At 43.1% G+C, this 26,741-nt stretch overlaps 1 protein-coding gene across 1 annotated transcript in view; it reads left to right on the top strand.

The window, feature by feature from the left end:
• The window catches only part of LOC137518827 (acetyl-coenzyme A synthetase, cytoplasmic-like), a 101,460-nt gene that overhangs the window by 19,247 nt on the left and 55,472 nt on the right, over nucleotides 1-26,741 (top strand). The window contains exons 3-6 of the mRNA XM_068237185.1: nucleotides 12,529-12,620; nucleotides 18,710-18,813; nucleotides 25,967-26,039; nucleotides 26,133-26,208. Coding sequence (XP_068093286.1) covers nucleotides 12,529-12,620; nucleotides 18,710-18,813; nucleotides 25,967-26,039; nucleotides 26,133-26,208 — 345 coding nt within the window. The remainder of the gene's footprint in view (nucleotides 1-12,528; nucleotides 12,621-18,709; nucleotides 18,814-25,966; nucleotides 26,040-26,132; nucleotides 26,209-26,741) is intronic.

Here is a 26,741-nt window from a genome sequence, read left to right on the forward strand (position 1 = left end):
GACAGCATTTCACCAGTAAATGCACAAAATAAGAGACAGCATTTCACCAGTAAATGCACAAAATAAGAGACAGCATTTCACCAGTAAATGCACATAATAAGAGACAGCATTTCACCAGTAAATGCACATAATAAGAGACAGCATTTCACCAGTAAATGCACATAATGGCAAACAGCCAGTGTCCTCAGTATATGTAGCCAGCAGATATATGTGCCCAGTATATGTAGCCAGAGGTATATGTCTCCAGTATATGTAGGCAGGGGTATAGGTGCCCAGTAGATGTAGGCAGGGGTATAGGTGCCCAGTAGATGTAGGCAGGGGTATAGGTGCCCAGTAGATGTAGCCAGGGTTATAGGTGCCCAGTAGATGTAGCCAGGGTTATAGGTGCCCAGTAGATGTAGCCAGGGTTATATGTGCCCAGTAGATGTAGCCAGGGTTATATGTGCCCAGTAGATGTAGCCAGATGTATATGTGCCCATGGGTAGCCAGGTGACCCCCCCCCCCCAAAGCAGGAGGGGAGCAGCTCGCTCTCCCCTCCTGAACTAAGTGATTGAGTGGCAGGCGGCAGTGAGCGGAACTTGCCTGCGTCTTCTCTCGTCGCCGGCGCGGGATGATTTGCCGCTACTCTGGTCTGGTCCAGACCAGAGCAGCAGAACTTCCGGCGCAGGAGCGAGACGGAAGGTAAGTCCCGCCCGCTGCCAAGCGCCACTGCCAGCCACTCAGTCACTTAGATCAGGAGGGGGACAGTCAGCGAGGGAGGGAGAGCACTAAGGTGAGAGAAGGGGGGGGGGGGAAGATTGTCCCCCTTCTCCACCGCTGCCCACAGCTCTTCCTCCACTGCGCCGCTGTCTTCCTGCAACAGAGCGGGCGGCTGATTGGCCGCCCTTTTACGGACGCTGCTGAATTCCTTACGGAATTCATGGGCAGCTTAATTTGTATACAAAATTACAGGCTGCCTGTAAATTTACGGGCGTTTGGCAACACTGCCCCTGTGTCACATGACTACCTATGGCACATCAGCCCATTTGAAAGTACAGGCTGTAAACAATATGTCTGCTTCCATGAATCGGGAAGTAGAAACAGTTCAGAGTTATTTTTGTATCTGTATCAGCTGTAACAAATGTTTGTTGTGTATCTTTAAGGCTACTAACACACCAAGACGTTGCGTTTTAGGGGACGTTATGGTCGCATAAAGTGCCCCTAACGCAACATATGGTGGTGTTGAAGTTGGACATCAGATTGAGCTGCGTTATGCAGCTCTCAAAGCAGCCGCTCCAGGTTAGTGATAGGAAGTCCGGATTTTTTTAAGGATTCGGATCATTTGAATCGGATCATTGAAAAGATCCGGATCTTTGAACCAAATCATTTGAATCATTTTACTAGGGACGCAGACTGGGTGAAATGACTAGCAGGACAGGACTTTCCCTGCACTGTACATTCTGTATGTTCCTGTTTCTTCCAGACAGACATCCACTGTGAACCGAATCTTTCATTGTGATGATCCGGATGATTTGACTCACAAAAAAGATCCGGATCAAATTAACCAGTTCATGATCCGGACAACACTACAGTCCTACCACGAGTCTTTGCAGTGCAGTGAATATTAATTAGCCATGTGGCTGGCCGCAGAGGAGGAGGGGAGACCTCCTCCTCCACCATTACTGAGCATGTGCAAACAGTCTAACGCTGCTTAGCCCAGTATAACGTACAGCATGCAGCACTTTGTTTAAACGTGCTGCGTTACTATGTAACGCAACGTGGGCACTGTGAACAGCACAATTGATTTTACAGTGCTGTGAGTTAGGCTGCGTTACTGGCTGCTGTAACGTGGGACTTTAACGTCCCATTGTGAAACCAGCCTTAGAGTAGAGAGGAGTTCTGAGTTCAGGTCCACTTAGGTCCACTAAGTGAACATCTGCGGTTACCCACAATTCACAGCTACTGAATATGCAAATTATCTTTTTTTCTTTTGCCCCTGAAGTCAGGCTTACATCCAGAACCGCTGGTGTCTAGCAAGCCTATAGCTCTAAATTTTAGAGCTATAGAAGTTCAGATCATTCAGATTGACAGAAAAAAAATCATATTTAATCGATCCACACACTAAAGAATACAACGTACGATTGTATCTTAAAGTGAATGGGAACCGCATTTAAAAAAATGAGACAGATACTTACCCAAGGAGAGGGAAGGCTCTGGGTCCTATAGAGCCTTCCCGCTCCTCTCCTGGTCCCCTCGTTACAGTGCTGGCTCCCCCGGTAGCAGTATTTGACTAAATTAGTCAAATACTGCTTTACCCGGCTGAAGGAGGCTTCGGAAGTCTTCAGGGAACCTGAGTGCTCCTGAAGAAGGGTGGCCCTGTACTGCACCTGCGCAAGCACGCTCTCTTGCACGCTCACGTGTGTGCAGTATGGAACCGCACGTCTTCCGGAGGACACAGCTCCTGAAGACTTCCAAGTACCCTTTTGGTGGGGGATTGAAACGGGGGGGGGGGGGGAGCCAGCACAGGATAGAGGGCACAGAGAGAGGAGACGGAAGGCTCTATACGACCCAGAGCCTTCCCTCTCCTTTAGGTAAGTATTTGCTTCATTTTTTTTTAAATGCGGTTCCCATTCCCTTTAACCAGGTATGATTATATCTTTGAAAAATCTGACATGCGGAACAATCATTTCTTTAACTACTTGCCGACTGCTCCACGCCAATTGACATGAGCAGTGCGGCAGCCCCAGGACCACTCCACGCCGATTGGCGGGAACGGCTGTCTATGGGGGCTATCGGGAGATGTGCGCATCTCCTGCTTGGATTGCTGCTCGGGAGACTGTTAGACGGCGAAACGGGTTAACACTGCGGTCCTCAAGTGGTTAAAGTGAACCTCCAGACTAAAAATCGACTCAGCAGCACTGAAAAGGCCTGGTGTTTAACAGTTTTACAGTATCAGAACTTTGTTTCTCTTATACAAGCCTCATTTTTTCCCCTGATGCTGTGCAAAGCATGATGGGATTTCTGATGTTGTTGCTCTTGTTCTGCTGTTTTGGTGCAATTTTTTTTTCTTACATTTTGAATTTGACATTTGAAGCCTAGTGTGTGCAGCTGGGAGGGGTGATGAGGACACAGGACAGTTGGAACTGTGTCTCCTGCTCCTTGTCACCTCCTCTCAACCAAAAAGATGGCTGCCCCCATGACAAAGATGGCAGCCCCCATGAATCACAAACATTTGCCTGTTCTTTTAAAAAAGGGCAAGTAAGAGATTATATTACCAATCTATTCTAATTAACATAACTAATGTAAGGGCTGGTTCAGACGGACGTTTGGAGGCGTTGCGTTTGCTGGCGTCGCGTTCAGCAGCGTTCGTGTGCGTTTGGATGCGGTCGCGTTTTTTCTTCCCCTAGGGGGACATTAGCCGTCGCGGTTAACCTCCCCTGGAAGCTACATGTAGCTTCCAGGGGCTCCTTGAACGCCAGGGAAAATCGGGACACAAACGCCGCGTTTGTGTAAACGCGCTTGAAAGCTTGGTACAAACGCTCCCATTCACTTGAATGGGAGCGTTTAACACCAAGCCCTGAACGCTGGCTGTAAATGCTCTGCAAGCGTCCGTCTGAACCAGCCCTTACTTAATGACAGTATGTTTGTTTAGGCTGAAGTTCCCCTTTAAGGAAACAATTGACAATGTGATAGTTCAGGATTGATTGGACCCATCAGCTTCTCTGATTTCATACAATAAGCTCAGAATAATTTGATCGAAAATACGATTGTTCTTTAAAAATTGTACCATTAATTGGCACCTTGTAACGCTCGGTGAAGCACAGAGAGGTCTGATTACCGGTGATCTGCAGTATCACAGGAAATACAGACGTATACCAGATTATATGTGATCTGCAGTATCACCGATAATCCAATATACTAGCTAACCTCTGGTCACCAGGGTAGAGTGTTGTGATTGGTGCAACAGTAATACAGAGGACAAGCCTCAGTGCAGCAAGGAGAACTGCACAGATTCCTCCCGCAGGTCTGAGCTCTCCAAGACGGGAGGAGTCAGACTGACAGTGGGAAGGAAAGTCCGAAAGTGGCACTCAGGCGGGAGTGTCACTAACAGGACGGGGAACCGCCTCCAATCGTGAGGACGGTTCTCGAGGTCGGACAAGCCAGGTCGTATACACACGGACAGATAAAGTACAAAATCAGTAGGCAAAGGCGGAGTCAAGGTACAGGCAGGGTTCAGTAACGAGGTATCAGAGATATCGGGGTACAAAATCAGTAGGCAAAGGCGGAGTCAAGGTACAGGCAGGGTTCAGTAACGAGGTATCAGAGATATCGGGGTACAAAATCAGGAGGCAGAAGCAGAGTCGAGGAGCGAGCCGGGGTCGGCAACAGAGTATCAGATATAACGAGGTACAAGGTCAGAGTTCAGGAGGATAGTCAAGGCAGGCAAGAGTCATAACAAATAATCACAATCAAACTAGTACTTTAAGCTATCAACAGAATCTAACTTAGTGTAGGATTACAGCTCCAGCTGGTCCCGGCACACTAACGGATCTGACTAACGGATCTGGGTGCTCCCACGTATGTGAACGCAACGCCAGACAAAGAGCAAGTGAAGACCCGGCAGTATATATACACACCTGCCTCTCCAGCACCTCCCAAGTGCTGGACCAATGGGAAGCAGAGTTCGGGTCAGCTGACCAGCCTGGTCAGCTGACTCCCTTAGTACTGTCATAAATTTCCCCTGAGTGCGCGCGCGCGCGCGTCACTCTTAACACTGAGGGACTATGAGTCCCAGCAGCCCCGCTCTGCGGTGTCTCCGCAGCGGGGACCTGTGTACCAGCCGCCGCGTCCAACGCGGCGGCTTCAGTGCCTCTCGCCCGCCTCTCCACGGGGACAGCCGCCTCGCGCTGGGAGGAGGCGGCTGCCTCCCCGTGTGTGCGGCTACTGAATGCGGGAAGAGCCGCCGACCGCTGGCTCATGGCGGCGGCTCTTCCCCGCCTTCTTACACACCTTTAGGAAGAGTGGGCCAAACTTACTAAAGGGACAGCTGTAACGAGAGGGATATGGAGGCTGCCATATTTATTTCCTTTTAAGTAATACCAGTTGTTTGGCTGTCCTGCTGATCCTCTGCATCTAATACTTTTAGCCATAGACCCTGAACAAGCATGCAGCATATCAGGTGTTTCTGACATTCTTGTCAGATCTGACAAGATTAGCTGCATGCTTGTTTCTGTTGTGATTCAGACACTACGCAAGGTTGCCAGGTATTGTTTTCCTTTGATACGTACTGAATGAGCCATATTGGCCTCAATTCACTAAGCTTATCTCCTGTCTTTAATAACGTTTCTAGAGTTGTTACCAAGGTGATTAGGCATGTAGTATTCAGGAAACATTTTACCTCAGGCAAACCTAACGTTAACTCTTCTGTCTTTAAGTTAACTCTCCAATCCTTAAAATAACTCCAGAGTTAAAGACAGGCTGTTAATTAACTGCGTGTGAAAAATTAACTACAGAGGAGGTAATTTAAGGAATGAAGAGATAAGATAACTCTCTCACTGTGTGGAGGTAAGTTTTCTTTTGCCTTATTATCTCCAGCATGATCTTAGTGAATTGAGGTCAATAGTCTTAGCTGCAGTTTTCCTTTATATGTAAAGGGACCCATACACCTAACGATTTTCCCGCAGATATACAGCCGATTCGATCACAGTGATCGAATCGGCTGTGAAATCGCCGCGCACACCGCTGACAGAATTATCGATTTCCGTCTGAAATCGATAATTCCCGTCGATTCGTCCGTGCAGAAGATTTTTCTCGATCGCCAGCGAGTCGGGAGTGCGTCGATAGCGGCGTTCGAATGCCCGACGACCGACGCTATACAGCGGGTATACATTACCTGTTCCGGCCGGCACGAGTCCCCTGGTCCCCGCTGTCTTCTTTCCGCGCTGGGTTCCGGACTGGCTGCAGCTACAGAGAACTTCCTGTCCTGGCAGGAAGTTTAAACAATAGAGCGCCCTCTACTGTTTAAACTTCCCCTGGACAGGAAGTTCAGTAGCTGCAGGAACGGTCTGGAGCCCGGAGCGGAGAAGAAGACAGGGGACTTGTGCCGGCCGGAACAGGTCATGTATGCGGCGGGGGGGGGGGGGGGGGGGGGCAGCTCCACAGATTGTGATCGGTTTCAGGCTGAAATCGATTCACAATCTGTTTGCAGTAAAGGTGGCCATACGAACCCTCTCTGATCAGATTCGATCAGAGAGGGATCTATCTGTTCGTCGAATCTGATGGCAAATCGACCAGTGTATGGCCACCTTAAGTGTAAGTCATTGCAAATCTCTAGCTATTGTCCTTTGTATACTGAATATATGCTCTCACATGTTGCTATTTTTGACAGATTTACTTGCTTTGTGTTTATAAAGGCAGTATCCTATTACTTCTACGTCAATGAGGCAGGGCTCTGGGCAAGATATGTACACAATGCATAAGTATGTGTGCTCCTTTTAACTGCTGAAATTCCTGGTTGTATTTTCATACCGCAGATTATCTGTTTATATGTATACAGTGGCTTGCAAAAGTATTCAGCCCCCTTGAAGTTTTCCACATTTTGTCACATTACTGCCACAAACATGAATCAATTTTATTGGAATTCCACGTGAAAGACCAATACAAAGTGGTGTACATGTGAGAAGTAGAACGAAAATCATACATTATTCCAAACATTTTTTACAAATAAATAACTGCAAAGTGGGGTGTGCGTAATTATTCGGCCCCCTGAGTCAATACTTTGTTGAACCACCTTTCGATGCAATTACAGCTGCCAGTCTTTTAGGCCTCGTTCACATTACAAACGCGGATGGGCACGCACGCGGAACGCAACGCGTACGAACGCACGCCATCCGCGTTTGTATGCATTGCGTGGCTGATCCCATCACTGAAAAGTGAATGGGACAGTCACGCGTTTTGGCAAAAAATGCGTGCAGCATGCGTTCCCGGACCGCACAGTTCCAGAACGCATGCAGTGTGAACATCAGACAGTGCACTCTATGCACTGTCTGATGTCGTGCATGTTGGCCACCTGCACGCGTTTCCAAAACGCGGCTGGAAATGCATGCAGTGTGAACGGGGCCTAAGGGTATGTCTCTACCAGCTTTGCACATCTAGAGAATGAAATCCTTGCCCATTCTTCTTTTCAAAACAGCTCCAGCTCAGTCAGATTAGATGGACAGCGTTTGTGAACAGCAATTTTCAGATCTTGTCACAGATTCTCGATTGGATTTAGATCTGGACTTTGACTGGGCCATTCTAACACATGGATATGGTTTTTTTAAAACCATTCCATTGTTGCCCTGGCTTTATCTTTAGGGTCATCGTCCTGCTGGAAGGTGAACCTCCGCCCCAGTCTCAAGTCTTTTGCAGACTCCAAGAGGTTTTATTCCAAGATTGCCCTATATTTGGCTCCATCCATCTTCCCATCAACTTTGACCAGCTTCCCTGTCCCTGCTGAAGAGAAGCACCCCCAGAGCATGATGCTGCCACCACCATATTTGACAGTGGGGATGGTGTGTTCTGAGAGATGTGCAGTGTTAGTTTTCTGGCACACATAGCATTTTGCATTTTGGCCAAAAAGTTCAATTTTGGTCTCATCTGACCAGAGCACCTTCTTCCACATATTTGCTGTGTCCCCCACATGGCTTGTGGCATACTGCAAACGGGACTTCTTATGCTTTTCTGTTAACAATGGCTTTCTTCTCGTCACTCTTCCATAAGAGCCAACTTTGTGCAGTGCACGACTAATAGTTGTCCTATGGACAGATTCCCCCACCTGAGCTGTAGATCTCTGCAGCTCGTCCAGAGTCACCATGGGCCTCTTGACTGCATTTCTGATCAGCGTTCTCCTTGTTCGGCCTGTGAGTTTAGGTGGACGGCCTTGTCTTGGTAGGTTTACAGTTGTGCCATACTCCTTCCATTTCTGAATGATCGCTTGAACAGTGCTCCGTGGAATGTTCAAGGCTTTGGAAATCTTTTTGTAGCCTAAGCCTGCTTTAAATTTCTCAATAACTTTATCCCTGACCTATCTGGTGTGTTCTTTGGACTTCATGGTGTTGTTGCTCCCAATATTCTCTTAGACAACCTCTGAGGCGTCACAGAGCAGCTGTATTTGTATTGACATTAGATTACACACAGGTGCACTCTATTTAGTCATTAGCACCCATCAGGCAATGTCTATGGGCAACTGACTGCACTCAGGCCAAAGGGGGCTGAATAATTACGCACACCCCACTTTGCAGTTATTGATTTGTAAAAAATGTTTGGAATCATGTATGATTTTTGTTCCACCTCTCACGTGTACACCACTTTGTATTGGTCTTTCATGTGGAATTCCAATAAAATTGATTTATGTTTGTGGCAGTAATGTGACAAAATGTGGAAAACTTCAATGGGCCCGAATACTTTTGCAAGCCACTGTATATAGAATCAGGCAGTGTGTGTATGCGCATGTGTATGCACCTGTGGGAGTGTGTGTGTGTTTATGCCCATGTGTATGCGTGCGTGTGTGTGTGTGTAGGGACCTACGATGTTAATGCGAATAGTGATTTACCTTGTTGAATATTTCCTGTCCAAATGCCATTGTATTCCCCCCCCCCCCTTGCAGTGGGAGATCTGCCGCCTCTCTACCCTCAATGATGATAAACTAAAAAATATGACAGAGATATTTTTATTCATGCCTTGAGAGATGTAGGTAAACCTTACAAAGAGAGACGGGAGCCCAAATGGTGTAGTATTTTCCACCGATTGGAGACTGAGAGTAAAGAAAAGAGGCTACTCACAAAATGAGGTTTCTGTGATGGGCAACCAACCAAAATAGCTTGTGGGAGAATAACTGTCTTCTCTTGGGTACAGGGTCCACCACTGTACTTCGGTCGCTCTCTAAGCTGGCAGAAGGCCGCTCTCCGCACTAGCAATAGACACAGTAGGGGGAAGAGGCGCACAGGAAGAATAAAATACATTAAAATCCGATAAGGAGGTGGCTTACCTCAAGGATGACACAGATCTAGTATGGATTGAAATGTATTTGCACTAGGGTAGAGCCAAAATAGCCTTAGCACTGAGCGCCCAGACTTAATCTTGATTTGAGGATTGTATTGTATTTTATTCTTCCTGTGCACCTTTTACCCCTACAATATCTATTCATGTGCTGTCTAGTAGTCTGATAGTTGTCATGTTGTGTGTTGCAATGCCAACAACAACAATCTATAGTCTGTACTAATGCATTCTCTCTTGCAACATCTCTAGTTTCAGACCAGTGAAGTAATAACTTACATTGATGTTGTGAAATAATTGAGTAAATTGATACTGCAAATGCTTCCTAACCTGTGAATGTTGTATTTTATATCTTGCTCTATGGTCTCTTGAGCCAAAACTAAAGACATTCGTCCATCAAGTTCAACCATTATAACTGTTGACATTAAAATGGTATGAAACACAAAACTGCATTTTTGCTCACGGCACAAAATAAGATATTAAAATGTTATTATGCCACTGGAGGTCATATTAGCACTTCACTGAAGGTAATTGATAAAATTGCTGCTCACGGGAAAAATTATCAGAATAATGTAATGAAGTACCATACTTACTGCCTATCTCCTGGATACAGCAGAAGTTTGTCTGTATTGTTTATTTTGTAAATAACCGCTCAACACAATCTGATATTTCTGGACAGCAACAGTCATCTTATCAGTTAACTACTGAGTGAAGCGAACGGTTTAATTAATCAGGGTTGGTTCACACTTGGGTGCTTTTCAGCCCTTTTGCTGATCACCGTTGATCTTCAAAACACTGTTGCTAATGTATCCCTATGATATTCTTCTCACTGCAGTGTTTGCGATTTGCATTAATTGGAAATGTGCTGCATGCAGCACTTTGGGGGTGGCTGCAATGGGATTCTCGTTCTGTTGAATGGAATTCACAACGCAAATCACGGCAAAATTGCGTCACCAACCGCCATTCGCAGTTTTTGAAAGACTGTGTAGGGATTTGTAAACTCTGCTGACTCCTTCCTGCCTCACTAAATCTTTATTAATGTGATGGATTGGTGAAAAAAATAGTGGGCACTGGTCTGGTGATATTTGTCCAATAGTAACAATTTAGGAAGGCTTCGTCCAGAGTCTCACTACATAAACTGCTGGCACAGGCTTACTGTAATCTATAGAATACATACATTTTTATCTTTTGGCCAGGTGATATAAGAGATAAACAACCTCATGTTTAAGACTTTGAATGCATCCATTGATGATTTTGCCATGTATTAAGTTAAATGATGGAGGAGGACTAAAATGTTTTCAGCTACAGCAATAATAATGAGAAACACATTGGAGAGGATGAAGATCAGTGCTCAGTGTGGGGCAGGGAATATGTTAATGAATGTATGTTGCACAATCTTCAGAGTAATCATAGTGCAGATGCCAAACTACTTGGTTAGGCTTTAGGATGACATTTAGTACCTCAGACATTATAGCAAACACTTAATATTTGCTGACATTTTTTAAACACAGTAAAATGAATGGCAACACACATAGGGCTGTAGAGTTAGAGTATGAAGCAATTATTGTGTAGCTGGAGTCGAGGCAGGTAATTGGTGTGCCACACAACGCCTGGTGGTTTGTGTGCCGCCATTGACCGCAATGGCAAGTTGGCAACTGCAGTTACAGCAGTGGTCAATGTATAATTTGGCTGGACGTAGCCATAGCTTGAATTTAGGTTTATAAGGGATGTATGCAGCTGGTTTGGCAAAAAGTACCATCTCCTACTCCAAATAAATTTTGAAATTTTAATGAAAAAAATACTGTATGTTTAAATGTCCTATATCACAGATGATAGTCATAATACAATTCCCCCCTGCTGTAGGAGTAAAGCCTGGTGCATACGGTAGTTGTTTCACTAGTGTGACGTCTAGCAGAGCTGTTATGTAGCCTGACTTTCATACATACACTTTAATCTGGATTATAGCACATAACAAAACTGTTTCTTTTCATTTTATCTGAGCTGTAATATGTTTAACTCCTTCAAGACCGGTGCTGCAAGCCAGAGAATATTTTTTCTTATTTGTGGTTTGACCTTCAAAAGCTTCTATTAATTTTTTTTATTATTATTATCATAAATCTATGTGCCCCCAAAAGTTTACTATCTGTCGATACCAAATGTAAATAAATATAATTTTATCATCAAAGATTTAAAAAGGGAAGCTGGAGAAAAATCTGAAAAAAAGCTATATAAATAAATTATAAATAAAGTGTGTGTGTGTGTATATCTATCTATCTATCTATCTATCTATCTATATATATATATATATATATATATATATATAATCTATCTCTATCTATCAAGGTGGCGCATATAAAACTGGCCCTGCTGCCTGCTACTGATGCTAGTGTATATACCTGCCACCACTGTGTTTTGATAAATACACGTGCAACTCCATTTTGGTATCAATGTGCCATGATCTAGTTTTGTATTACACACACACACACACACACACACACACACACACACACACACACACACACACACACACACACACACACACACACACACACACACACACACACACTTATTTTTGGGTCTCTTCTGCTTATGTGTATACATTAAAAAAAAAATTAAGCACTCTACGCTTCCCTGGACACTGAGGTTCTTCAGTTTTTAAAGAGAACCCGAGGTGTGTTTAAAGAATGTTATCTGCATACAGAGGCTGGATCTGCCTATACAGCCCATCCTCTGTTGCTATCCCAAACCCCACTAAGGTCCCCCTGCACTCTGCAATCCCTCATAAATCACAGCCTTACTGTGAGGCTGTGTTTACATCTGTAGTGTCAGTCTCAGCTGCTCCCCCGCCTCCTGCATAGCTCCGGTCCCTGCCCCCGTCCCTTCCCTCCAATCAGCAGGGAGGGAAGGGATGCAGGCGGGGACTGGAGTTCTGCAGGAGGCGGGGAGAGCAGCAGACTGACACTATAGAGATAAACACAGCCAGCTCTGACATGCTGTTTGTCAGCAGCGTGGCTGGGATTTATGAGGGATTGCAGAGTGCAGGGGGACCTTAGGGGGGGTTTGGGATAGCAACAGAGGCTGGGCTGTATAGGCAGATTCAGCCTCTGTATGCAGATAATATTCTTCAAACCCACCTCGGGCTCTCTTTAAATACATGTAGACTATCCAGATTTTTTTTCTCCATTTTTTAAATTAAACCTATGATAGTAAATTTACTGCCAATAACATCGTAGTGTGAGTTGCCTAGTTAGCGTCAACCTTACCTAAGTAATGTGAGCATAGCTAGGGTAGCACATGTTAAAACTTGCGTTACCCTAGCAGCGATTGCCTTACTTAGGTTGCATAATTAGGCAACTCGCGTTACACTCTCAGCTGTAGATACGGTAAAATTGCCATGCGCTACCGCAGTTTAGTGCATATGTTTGTTGGGCTGCATTAGACATAATTTTTTTTTTTCACAATACATTTTTTTTAATCTGTTTCTTACAAAACATTTTCCTTTGTCATTTTTAGGGAAGGCAATTCACCTACAGATTCTTTAGTTATTTCCTATGGTGATTTATTGAAGCAAGTCTGCAAGTTGGGAAATGTCTTGAGAAACTTAGGCAAGTATTGTTTCTGATATGTTGCTACATGTTTCTGTTTTGCATTTCTGTAGATATACTGACACAATGTGCACAAAACTGTAACTTGATACAGCATGCAATGCTTGCTTGAGCACAAGTACTTCATACAGTGTCACTATACAGTATAACAGGACAAGGGAAGAGTACCCGAGGAAAATGAAGCTTAGAACCTTTAATGAATATGATTGAAAAAGATCAGTGGGGCAGCTGGGCCTGATGATAAGAACACAATTTCTGTAACTGTGGCCTAACCTTTGATAAATACACGTGTAACTCCATTTTGGTATCAATGTGCCATGATCTAGTTTTGCATTTAACAGTGTAGGGAGCTAAAAATGCCTTGCTTGATGTGACTATTGCTGCTGCTGGCATTTCTCGAGAAAGCCCTAATTGGGGGGCGAATCCGCCGTTGACCATCCTCTGCACCTCTATCATCTTATGTGCCCGATAAGTATACTACTTGTTTATTCTTAAAGCTGCATGGAAAGATTTTACTTGAGCTCATTTAAAGTTGTGTTCTAAGGTTATGGTGAGCTGCTCCTGGAAACTTTTTTATTTCTTGTACTTGTACTGCAGCTACACATAAAGGTCACATTTTGCAGTGGCTGTAAATGTTGTCTTTCCAGTTGTGTTTCTGCTTTGTCGTTCTCGTGTTTTTGCATACTTTAGGTAGTTTGGAGAAAATGGAAAGTTAGTCCATCTGCAGTTAATGTTTCAGTTCTCGTTTGCATCATCTGTGTCTTTAACCGCTGAGGTACCGTACTTGAGGTGAGAGATCTCTATGCAGTACTAGTTTCCAGATCTGTTCCCTGAAAACCTTGTGGAGTCCTGATCATGGTTTGATTTTCCTTTCTATTTTGTAAGTGGACGAGTGGTATTTCCTTGGTGTAGCAAAGGTATGGCTAGTACAACCAAAAGCTAAGGTGTAGTTATCTGTTAACTCAGGTAGTCAACACTCTTACCTTGCAGTTGTTTTATTGTGTGTTTTAAGTAAAGCACAGCGGAATAAATATCTGTGCTAAAAAAAACCTGTACATTTTAATCAATATTTATAGTTGTCATTTAGCATATATGGAATACTGAAAAAATCAGGGCTGTGGAGTCGGTACAAAAATCATCCGACTCAGACTCCTCAGTTTATGAAACGACCGACTCCATGTACCCAAAATTGCTCTGACTCAGACTCCGCAGTCCTGGAAAAACAGTCCTTTTTTTTTTTTTTCAACTGACCTGCTACAGAAGAGGTAAAATTCATGTGTATGCTGTGCATAGACAGTGATCTGTATGCTTTATGTGCAGGGCCGGCCTTAGGTTTCACAGCGCCCTGAGCAAAAACTGATTTTTGTGCCCCCCCCCCCCTTCATCCTCTTCCCACGTGCATATACACGCACGCACGTATACACACACACAGGCCCATATGCAATTCCCCTTTTCTCTTGAGATATCTCCTAGGAAAGTGGTTCCCAACCTTTTTGACGTTGTGACACATCACGCCAAATGCTCAGATCTCTGTGACACGTCACGTATGTATAATAGAAAAAATACTATTAATCGCCACGAATGGATAGGAGTGCATTATCCTGAATACACTTAAAAATGAAGGAATGAAGGCTAGAACCTTTTAGGAATATTAAGAAAAACAATCAGTGGGACAGTTAGCCCCCTCCCCCCCATTTAGAATGATAGCACAGCACTGACAATTTGCACCACGTGTTAGCGGCTATCCCCCCCCCCCCCCCCAAACGCCCTCAGACTCAGTATAGGTAGGTAGCCTGTGTAGGTTCCCTCAATATAGGTTGCCAAGCATAGGTGCCCCCAGTATAGGAAGTCAGTTGAAGGTCTCCATCCCCCCATAGGTAGCGTAGGTGCCTCCAGTATAGATAGCCAGGTGTTGGAGCCCTCAAGGTAGCCAGCTATAGGTGCCCCCAATATATGAAATCAGGTGTAGGTGCTCTCAGTATAGGCAACCAGCTATAGGCGCCCCCTTGGAAGCCGGCACCCTGTGCGACCGCTCCGGTCGCTCATATCAAAGGCCAGCTATGTGCACAAGATATATACTCAAATCAGCAACATAGGAGAAAAGTCCTTTAACTGCCTTTTTGAGCATCTAAAATTGGGAGTTACTTCTTTGCTTGCCTTCCATGCAAGATGGGAGGAGCACTGCATACCTACATTTAGCAGATGTAATAAGAATGTACAATCAAGATTATACTGTATCTTTGGCAGTCCAGAACAAAATAAAAACTGAATAGTGGTCTCATGAACTGATTTTTTTTATTTATTTTTTTTTATGGAATTCCGAGGTGAAAATAAACGGAGATAAACATTTGTATTTATCCTTCTCCCCCTCCTAAAAATGACGTGTGTGTGTGTGTGTGTATGTGTGTGTATGTATGTATGTATATATGTATGTATATATGTATGTGCGTGTGTGTGTGTGTGTGTGTGTGTCAGTATAGGAACCCCACAAATGACCCCATTCTAGAAAGAAGACACCCAAAGGTATTCCTTTAGGAGTATGGTGAGTCCATAGAAGATTTTATTTTTTGTCACAAGTTAGCGGAAAATGACACTTTGTGAAAAAAAAAAAACAATTAAAATCAATTTCCGCTAACTTGTGACAAAAAAATAAAAACTTCTATGAACTCACCATACTCCTAATGGAATACCTTGGGGTGTCTTCTTTCTAAAATGGGGTCATTAGTGGGGTTCCTATACTGCCCTGGCATTTTAGGGGCCCTAAACCGTGAGGAGTAGTCTTGAAACAAAAATGACCTGTGAAATCCTAAAGGTACTCATTGGACTTTGGGCCCCTTAGCGCAGTTAGGGTGCAAAAAAGTGCCACACATGTGGTATCGCCATACTCGGGAGAAGTAGTATAATGTGTTTTGGGGTGTATTTTTACACAGACCCATGCTGGGTGGGAGAAATACCTCTGTAAATGACAATCTTTTGATTTTTTTACACACAATTGTCCATTTACAGAGGTATTTCTCCCACCCAGCATGGGTATGTGTAAAAATACACCCCAAAACACATTGTACTATTTCTCCCGAGTACGGCGATACCACATGTGTGGCACTTTTTTGCACCCTAACTGCGCTAAGGGGCGCAAAGTCCAATGAGTACCTTTAGGATTTCACAGGTCATTTTGAGAAATTTCGTTTCAAGACTACTCCTCACGGTTTAGGGCCCCTAAAATGCCAGGACAGTATAGGAACCCCACAAATGACTCCATTTTAGAAAAAAGACACCCCAAGGTATTCTGTTAGTAGTACGGTGAGTTCATAGAAGATTTTATTTTTTGTCACAAGTTAGCGGAAATTGATTTTTATTGTTTTTTTTTCACAAAGTGTCATTTTCCGCTAACTTGTGACAAAAAATAAAATCTTCTATGAACTCACCGTACTACTAACGGAATACCTTGGGGTGTCTTCTTTCTAAAATGGGGTCATTTGTGGGGTTCCTATACTGTCCTGGCATTTTAGGGGCCCTAAACCGTGAGGAGTAGTCTTGAAACGAAATTTCTCAAAATGACCTGTGAAATCCTAAAGGTACTCATTGGACTTTGCGCCCCTTAGCGCAGTTAGGGTGCAAAAAAGTGCTACACATGTGGTATCGCCGTACTCAGGAGAAGTAGTATAATGTGTTTTGGGGTGTATTTTTACACATACCCATGCTGAGTGGGAGAAAGATCTCTGTAAATGGACAATTGTGTGTATAAAAAATTGTCATTTACAGAGATATTTCTCCCACCCAGCATCGATATGTGTAAAAATACACCCCAAAACACATTATACTACTTCTACTGAGTACGGCAATACCACGTGTGGCACTTTTTTGCAGCCTAACTGCACTAAGGGGCCCAAAGTCCAATGAGCACCTTTAGGCTTTACAGGGGTGCTTACAAATTAGCACCCCCCAAAATGTGAGGACAGTAAACACACCCCACAAATGACCCCATTTTGGAAAGTAGACACTTCAAGATATTCAGAGAGGGGCATGGTGAGTCCGTGGCAGATTTCATTTTTTTTGTCGCAAGTTAGAAGAAATGTAAACTTTTTTTTTTTTTTGTGACAAAGTGTCACTTTCCGCTTACTTGTGACAAAAAATATCTTCTATGAACTCACTATGCCTCTCAGTGAATACTTTGGGATGTCTTCTTTCCAAAATGGGGTCATTTGGGAGGTATTTATACTATCCTGGAATTCTAGCCCCTCATGAAACATGACAGGGGGTCAGAAAAGTCATAGATGCTTGAAAATGGGAAAATTCACTTTTTGCACCATAGTTTGTAAACGCTATAACTTTTACCCAAACCAATAAATATACACTGACTGAATGGTTTTTTTTTTAATCAAAAACATGTTTGTCCACATTTTTCGCGCTGCATGTATACAGAAATTTTACTTTATTTGAAAAATGTCAGCACAGAAAGTTAAAAAAATATTTTTTTTGCCAAAATTCATGTCTTTTTTGATGAATATAATAAAAAGTAAAAATCGCAGGAGCAATCAAATAGCACCAAAAGAAAGCTTTATTAGTGACAAGAAAAGGAGCCACCAAAATTCATTTAGGTGGTAGGTTGTATGAGCGAGCAATAAACCGTGAAAGCTGCAGTGGTCTGAATGGAAAAAAAGTGCCTGGTACTTAAGGGGGGTAAAGCCCACGGTCCTCAAGTGGTTAAAATATTGGCTAATACAAGTGCACTGGCTGAATGGAAGGACTATAAGTGATATTTTTTTCTCAGATTTGCTTTAATTGGTACTGCTACTTTTTGTAAAGTTTTCTTGCCACGTAAATGTACTATAAGTTTACTACTTCAGTTGTTAACTTAAAGAGACACTGAAGCGAAAAAGATATATGATATAATGAATTGGTTGTGTACTATGAATAATTACTAGAAGATTAGCAGCAAAGAAAATATTCTCATACTTTTATTTTCAGGTATATAGTGTTTTTTCTAACATTGCATCATTCTCTAATATGTGCAGATTACACAACACTCTGCATTCAAAATGAGTCTTTTAGAGCAGTCTGTGAAGTAATGACCTCTCCTCTAGCAGAGAAAAAGTAAACAGTTCACTTACAGTTGAGATAATTAAAAGTCAGATAACAGCCCTCTCCACGACTGAGGGCTTGTTTCCACTGTTGCGACGCGATTTCGGCCGCATTCCGACGCTTGTAAAAACGCATGCGGATGCGTTTCCGCATGCGTTTTTACCCGCGATTTCGCATGCGATTTCGCATGGCAGGGTGCCATGCGAAATTAACCATGACACTGCCAGGGCTAAATAAAATTGAAAAAGGTGCAAAATCGCACGCGAAATCGCGGGTAAAAACGCATGTAACAAACGCATGCGTTTTTACTATTAAATACATTAGCGGCGATTCGCACGGATTCCCGACGCAGGCGAAATCGTTGGCTCTTTTGTGCGTTTTTTTCACGCTGAAAAAAACGCACCTCAACAACGCTACAGTGGAAACAGGCCCATCCACTTGCATTACATGTGCGGATCTGCATGCGTTGGACGCATGCAGATTCGCGATAGTGGGAACGAGCCCTAAGACTTAGTCGGAGAGTTAATGGCTTGTTTGCATAGAGATAACTGGAGTTTCTCAACTCTTCCTGTACTGGAAACCATTAGACTGATGTATCTGATCTTAATGTTTTATTTCTTAGCTGTACTGCACATACAAATCATAATCTCATAATTTTTTTTTCGCTTCAGTGTCTCTTTAAATACTTTGTATAACTTTTTTTTAAAAAGTGGCATTTTGTCAACTTTACTGGTACCAAAGCCAGGGAAGCAACGCACATTGTGCTATCAGCGTAACGCTAACGTGCGTTGCACTAATGGAGTAGTGTGCGCTGCTCCCTCGTGTTAGTACCAATTATTCTAAAGCTGCTTCACACATCAATCCCTATGTACGGTAGTTCCATACAAAATGTGCTTTATCTGAACTATTTTCATCTCATTGACCATCCCTAGTGCTGATCTGCCATTGGCTAGTGTGGAGCTGCTATTAATTATTTTTCCATTAACAAAAATGCTTTATTTTTGAAGGTGTGAAGAAAGGGGATCGGGTGGCCATCTACCTGCCAATGATACCAGCGCTAGTGTATTCAATGCTGGCATGTGCCCGCATTGGGGCAGTTCATTCCATAGTGGTAAGTACTTATTATTGTGGCCATTAGATCTTTTTTAGTAGATGACTAGTTATATAAAATAATCAAATCAATTAAAAAATGAAGGCACTCTCGAGTTAATGTCCAATTGTTTTAATGCCCAAACTTTAATGAGGAAATGCCAGTCTTTATTGGATGTGTGGCTGGAAGCAATACGCATTTGTTGACTTCATACATTGTACTCCATTGACTAGGAGCATCAGTGCAATCAATATTAGATCATGTTCCTTCTGGACTCTAGTCTAAAGGCTCATACACACATCAGACTATAATCTTCGGAAAATGAAAGATCACAGACCAATCTTACCACCCTTCATGTAGTATGAGAGCCATACCTTCACAGTCTTTTCTATGGAGCTGGACTCCACATCAGAAAAAAAATCTTTGCAAGATGCTGCACACACAGATGATGTACAGACACAAAAGATCAGTATCTGCAAAAGATCTGTTCCTGCCAAAGATCCGTTCCTGCAAATTGCATTCATAGTCTATGAGATCTGCAGATCATCATACACACAGTGTTGCCAACCTTTCACGTTATTTTTTACTGACAAATACCTAAAAATTTACTGACAAAAGATTTTTTTTTTTTACTGACAAAATCTCCTGCACCGAAAAATGGGCGAGGTCACACAACATAATGTGGGTGTGGTCATGGGTGGGGCCAAATATACATGATTTTAGTATTGCTGTAAAAGGTCTGCCAGGGAAGTTTGAGCTCTGCCATAGTGTTCCCCCCCCCCCACCCTTCCCCCAAAATACATGTAATCTTGCAGCATTTCACCAAAAATCCACGTAATCTGGCAGAGGTTCTTCCAAAATACAGACAATATGACAGTGGTTCCCAAAAAATAGATGTAATCTGGCAGCAGCGATTCCCTCAACATACACATAATTTGGCAGCAGTTCCCCAAAATACATTTAATCTGACAGCAGTGGTTCCCCAAAAATAGGTAGCCCCAGGTCTATAGGTGTCCCCAGAACAGGTAGCCAGGGGTATATGTGCCCAGTATATGTAGGCAGGGGTACAGGGCCGGTTCTAGACTGGCACATATGAGGGGGCAGTCAAATGGGAAGGGGGCAACATGTTCGAGGAAATTTGCGGCGCGAAAGTGGCAAGTAAATGCACATAAAGTAAATGCACATAATGAGAGACAGCCTTTCACCTGTAAATGCACGTAATGAGAGGCAGCTTTTCACCAGTAAATGCACGTAATAAGAGACAGCTTTTCACCAGTAAATGCACGTAATGAGAGGCAGCTTTTCACCAGTAAATGCACGTAATAAGAGACAGCTTTTCACCAGTAAATGCACGTAATAAGAGACAGCTTTTCACCAGTAAATGCACATAATGAGAGACAGCGTTTCACCAGTAAATGCACATTAGAGACAGCTTTTCACCAGTATATGCACATAATAAGAGACAGCTTTTCACCAGTATATGCACATAATAAGAGACAGCTTTTCACCAGTAAATGCACATAAGAGACAGCTTTTCACCAGTATATGCACATAATAAGAGACAGCTTTTCACCAGTAAATGCACATAAGAGACAGCCTTTCACCAGTAAATGCACGTAATGAGAGACAGCTTTTCACCAGTAAATGCACATAATGAGAGACAGCCTTTCACCAGTAAATGCACATTAGAGACAGCCTTTCACCAGAAAATGCATATAAGAGACAGCTTTTCACCAGTAAATGCACATAAGAGACAGCTTTTCACCAGTAAATGCACATAAGAGACAGCTTTTCACCAGTAAATGCACATAAGAGACAGCTTTTCACCAGTATATGCACATAAGAGGCAGCTTTTCACCAGTAAATGCACATAAGAGGCAGCTTTTCACCAGTAAATGCACATAAGAGGCAGCTTTTCACCAGTAAATGCACATAAGAGACAGCTTTTCACCAGTAAATGCACATAATAAGAGACAGCTTTTCACCAGTATATGCACATAATAAGAGACAGCTTTTCACCAGTAAATGCACATAAGAGACAGCCTTTCACCAGTAAATGCACGTAATGAGAGACAGCTTTTCACCAGTAAATGCACATAATGAGAGACAGCTTTTCACCAGTAAATGCACATAATGAGAGACAGCCTTTCACCAGTAAATGCACATTAGAGACAGCCTTTCACCAGAAAATGCATATAAGAGACAGCTTTTCACCAGAAAATGCACATAAGAGACAGCTTTTCACCAGTAAATGCACATAAGAGACAGCTTTTCACCAGTAAATGCACATAAGAGACAGCTTTTCACCAGTATATGCACATAAGAGACAGCTTTTCACCAGTATATGCACATAAGAGGCAGCTTTTCACCAGTAAATGCACATAAGAGACAGCTTTTCACCAGTAAATGCACATAATGGCAAACAGCCAGCGCCCTAAGTATATGTAGCCGGGGATATATTTGAGCAGTATATGTAGCCAGAGGTATATGTGCGCACAATAGGTAGCCAGGTGACCCCCCCAGCAGGAGGACAGCAGCGCAGTGGAGAGAGGTCCCCAAAAATCTGCAGATCATCATACAGACATGATTTAACTGACATTCATCTGCAGATCAGATCCACCAGGATGGATTTTCAGATGATTGCTTGATCTGCAGATGAATGTCAGTTAAATCTTGTGTGTATGATGATCTGCAGATCTCATAGACTATCATTGCAATTTGCAGGAATGGATTTTTGGCAGGAACAGATCTTTTGCAGATACTGATCTTTTGTGTCTGTACAGCATCTGTGTGTGCAGCATCTTGCCAAGATTTTTTTCTGATGTGGAGTTCAGCTCCATAGAATAGACTGTGTAGGTATGGCTCTCATACTACATGAAGGGTGGTAAGATTGGTCTGTGATCTTTCATTTTCCAAAGACTATAGTCTGATGTGTGTATGAGCCTTTAGTTATAATGTTGCACATTTTCTTAGTTTCTACTTTTTTTTTTTTGGAATGGATGTATCATTTGCTATTTTTATTGTTATGGGTAGTGAGAAAGTTAGCTTACAATGAACTCCAGGTATGAATCGGTACACAGGCATTAGGGTTATTTATCAAATATCGAAAAACCTTGTTTTTAAAAATTCTCATCTCTGCAGAGCTTTATATTTTATCTTTATCAGTTCTACTGCAATATTCACATTAGCATCAACAACAGCTCAATGGATTGATATATTTCCTGCATGTAGTTGTTAATAAGTAGTGATGAGCAGTGAATTCTGTTAATAAGCAAATTTGGCAAACTGAGAGGACAGAGGTTGTCAATAACCATTCAAAGCCCCTAGCAACTGAACCATTCAAAGCCTCTAGCAACAGATCTATTTAGCCAACAGCTGTTCCAGTTATTCTGTGATTTGCTGAACTTGACATCTGGATCCTGGGGGAAGCCTATTTATGTGTTAGAGTAATGTTCTGCTTACCAATATTAATGGGTCAGGTCAGGGGTGCACCTTTTTAAAGGACAACTGCAGTGAGAGGGATATGAACTGTATATGCAGACAGAGGCGCCAAAATAATAAAATGTACTAAAAATGTTAAAATGAGAGGAGGCAAAGGTGGACTTACCTCCTCCAAGCAGACACAGAGGCGCTGAGCTTTGCACCAGACCTGTATGAGTACATGCTCCATTTTTATTTGCCTGATGGGGCAGGAGATGCCTGCGAAAGGCGTTGCACTTGCACTTTTTGGAGTATACAAATCCTTGTTGTTTTGAAAACCGGTATATACAACAGTCTCTTTGTGTGTCTGCTTGGAGGAGGTAAGTCCACCTCTGCCTCCTCTCATTTTAACGTTTTTAGTATATGTTATTCTTTTGGTGCCTCTCTCTGTATATACAGTTCCTGTGTCCACCCCTGGTGGAGGGTTGTTGCCCCGTATTTCCTATCTACAGAGAGGGACTTCTCAATCCTGAGTGGGGACGGGTCTAATCTCCCCACCTGCTGATATAGTGGTTACCTGGATAGTAACCATTGTTTGTGAGTATATCTGCATACTTACCTCTACATATCCATTCTACCAGTACATACTACACTATATTGGGCTCTTGGTGTCTCCATCTTTGTGAGAGGGATATGAAGGCTGCCATATTGATTTCCTTTTAAGCAATTCCAGTTGCCTGGCAGTCCTCCTGATCCTGTGTCTCTAATACTTTTAGCCGTAGACCCTGAACAAGCATGCAGCAGATCAGCTGTTTCTGACTTTATTGTCAGATCTGACAAGATTAGCTGCATGCTTGTTTCAGGTGTGATTCAGTCACTACTACAGCCAAATAGACCAGGAGCACTGCCAGGCAACTGGTATTTAACCCTCCTGGCGGTTTAAAAAAATCCGCCAGGGGGCAGCAAAATAGTGTTTTTTAAAAAAAAAAAAAAAAAAAAAAAAATTTTCATGTAGCGAGACAAAGTCTCGCTACATGATAGCCGCTGCTCAGCGGCATCCCCCCAGCCCCTCCGATCACCGTCGGAGATCAGGAGATCCCGTTCAAAGAACGGGATCTCCTGGAGGGCTTCCCCCGTCGCCATGGCGACGGGCGGGATGACGTCATCGACGCCGTGACGTCAAAGGGGACTCCCATCCACCCCACAGCGCTGCCTGGCACTGATTGGCCAGGCAGCGCACGGGGTCTGGGGGGGGGCGGCCGCGGCGCAAGGAATAGCGGCGGATTGGCGGGTAGCGGCGGCGATCGGATGCTACACGCAGCTAGCAAAGTGCTAGCTGCGTGTAGCAAAAAAAAAATTATGCAAATCGGCCCAGCGGGGCCTGAGCGGTGCCTCCCGGCGGCATAGCCCGTGCTCAGCACGGGCTTACCGCCAGGGAGGTTAAAAGGAAATAAATATGGCAGCCTCCAATTACCTCTCACGTCAGTTGCCCTTTAACATAGGCCAAAGTGAAATCTCTCCATGCTTTTTGCACCTTACACAATTGACAGCTCTGGAAAGGGGAGACAGGAAGCATACACTCTTAATATATTTATTGATTTCTACTAAGGCAGAAAGCTGCCTAATAATCAATGTGTGATTTCTTGTAGTTTATGACTTCAGATGTCCAGAGAGTTGCAGTGTCTTCCCTAACTTAGAAATCGATTCATGTACAACCCTATATTCTACATTGGTGCTTTAGATAGGACATTGATGTTATTGGCTCTGTGTGATCTACAAAACTCTGCATAATTTGTTGGCATTATGTCAGCGCAGGAAATAAATATTTGCTAAAAGCCACATTGGTTTTATTGCATGCTGGCTTAATTATGTCAATCATGGGTTTACAAATTTTGGCTGCTGAAGCTGGAAGGACCAGTTCCAGGCAGACAGGTGCCCTGGCCAGAAAGCAGACTGGGTCCCCTTTGATTGAATAATGCAATTATGAGCAATAAGGGTTGTCTGGCTCACATGCTAATAACTTTTACGTAAATATAAACCCTGAACTATATGCATCAGCAGTATTCAATAGCAGCTTCATCTGAGTGAACCCTGGGATTTCCAGTCCCAGCACATCATCCTACTACACTCGTCATCTAGAGGCACTGCTCTGCATTCTGTTCTACAGTAGACATGTTGGCAAACACTACATACTATATCTACATATATAAAAGAACAAAAGAAAAAAGTCTGCACAGCTTTAACCTGGAGGAATTTCATCTTCCCATTTAGTACCAAAACCAGATGTAAAACCACAGTAGGCAAACACAATGATGGCAGCATCCAGTCGTGTGTGTGTGTGTGTGTTTGTGTTTGTGTGTGTTTGTGTGTGTGTGTGTGTGTGTGTGTGTGTGTGTGTGTGTGTGTGTGTGTGTGACCACAAACTGAAAAACAAAAACAGAGAGTGCTCCTCATTGCGGACACTTTATGAGGATGAGCGCTTCACTTTATATCTACATACGTGAACGCACAATCCTGTTGCAGCTACTGTAGCTAGTGACTAACAAGCAGATTGATTTGATCACTGACAACAGCGTAAACCCAATCACAGTAATATGCAAGCAGAACCTGGCATTACACGCAATACACTATCATAGTTTAGCTAAACTACTTGTCCTGAAAAACTTGGCTTACCTGCATAAACATGGGACTGGGTTATCAGGTTAGAAATGATTGATCTATATTGTGTTGTTTTCTTCCTACTGGTTAATTCGACTTTATTCCTGCAATAGCATATTTATTACTGTTGTACCTGACTACAAGTGTTGTTATCTTAAAGCCAATATAAGCATTTTAGGGTTGCTGTCACTGGCCCTCCCCTCCAACTAGTACGATCATGGGTACCGCTCCCCACAACTCCCTTGCTTTACTTATCTTGACCCCAAAGTTCCTGCAGTGATGTCATGCTGACTCTTCTGGGGGTGAGCTGCAACATCCTGCCAGGAGCGCATCCTCCTACTCTCAAGAGTGCATGGTGCTCTTGCCACTCTCTCACACAACGCCTTGGAGTTATTTCTGATGGTGGGGAAACAATGTTTTGATAATGGTTTTAATAATATGAACAATATATAAATTTACTTACAGGTAAAACTTTCAGTAATAAGTCAAACTTTGTAACTAGTCAAGATCATGATATAGTTTCCCTAACTATAAATTGAAAAGACCCCCAACCTCAGCAGTACACAGCTGGCACCATCCGGTGTTGCCTGTGATCGGTACTAGCCCTCCCGTCTTTTATGAACCACTCTAGAGGCCTCCTAATCACTGTTGCAAATATTAAACTATTCTGAGATCTGCATGGCCAAATCCACCCCTGCTACTGGTCACTTGAGTCATGCCACACACCACTAGGGGGAGGAGTATGCTGTACACAACCAGGAAATGTGAATGTTTGGGATTTCTGGATGTCTAGTACCAGAGCTAGGATGGTGGGTATCTATCACAGCTAATACATATTGGTCAATGAGATGCTAAGGTGATTGAAGTCTTTATATATTAGGTTACTTTAACCATAACCAGCTCCATTTGTGTATATCGCTGGTCTATAGAGCTAGTCTGCATTAACGGGTAGAGCTTTTTACTAGTCTAGTATATTTTTGCCAATAAGGTGGTGGATGTTTTCATTGGCACATTATTCTGCTGCATAACCCGGAGTACATAGTGCATTTACTGTTTTATTGTTTGTGGCAATGTAATCTATTGTGTGGCTTCTCAGTTTGCAGGATTTTCCTCAGAGTCGCTGTGTGAGAGGATATTGGACTCCCAGTGTGCCGTCCTCATTACTGCAGGTACAAGCAGAACTTACCCAGAAAATGCTTTCAAACAATGCGCAACTGACTAATTGCTTTGTGCTGGAAATAACTGAAACACTCACTTTTCAGATGGTGTTTTCAGAGGAGAAAAACTGATCAACCTGAAAAATATTGCAGATGAAGCTATTCATAAATGCCAAGAAAAGTATGTTTTTGTTTAGTTTTTTTTTTCCCTTTCATTTTTGCCCCCTTTGCTAATGGCATATTTATCTGTATATAGTATTTATCCAAGGCTAAAAGACCTTTAGCTGGACTGCGTGGTATACTGGCTTTCTGATGACAAAAAAAAAGCAGAGTGCCCAATCGCAATCTCACCATTCCGTGATTGGTGAATGGGCAACAGCTGTTCCTAAACCCAATTACAGTGCCTGTAGTGAATGAGACCCTGTTTTTCATATGGGGAGGGGCTAATAAGGGGCACATCTGGCTAGCTATACTGGGGGGTAGATAACTGGGCACACATGGATATCTATGGGTGGTGGGGGGGAATAATGGGGCACACCTGGCTATCTATAGGGTCGGGGAATAAAGGGGCACATCTGGCTAACTACAGGGATCGGGGCTAATAAATTGGCTTAGCTTTTTAAATATGTTTGCCTTGAGGGTATATTACTGCTATTTTGACAAATATGTCTTATAATTACTGATAAAGTGCAATGAGAAAACACGGAATAGAAA

Source organism: Hyperolius riggenbachi, chromosome 5, assembly GCF_040937935.1.
Source record: "Hyperolius riggenbachi isolate aHypRig1 chromosome 5, aHypRig1.pri, whole genome shotgun sequence".
Taxonomy (NCBI): domain Eukaryota; kingdom Metazoa; phylum Chordata; class Amphibia; order Anura; family Hyperoliidae; genus Hyperolius; species Hyperolius riggenbachi.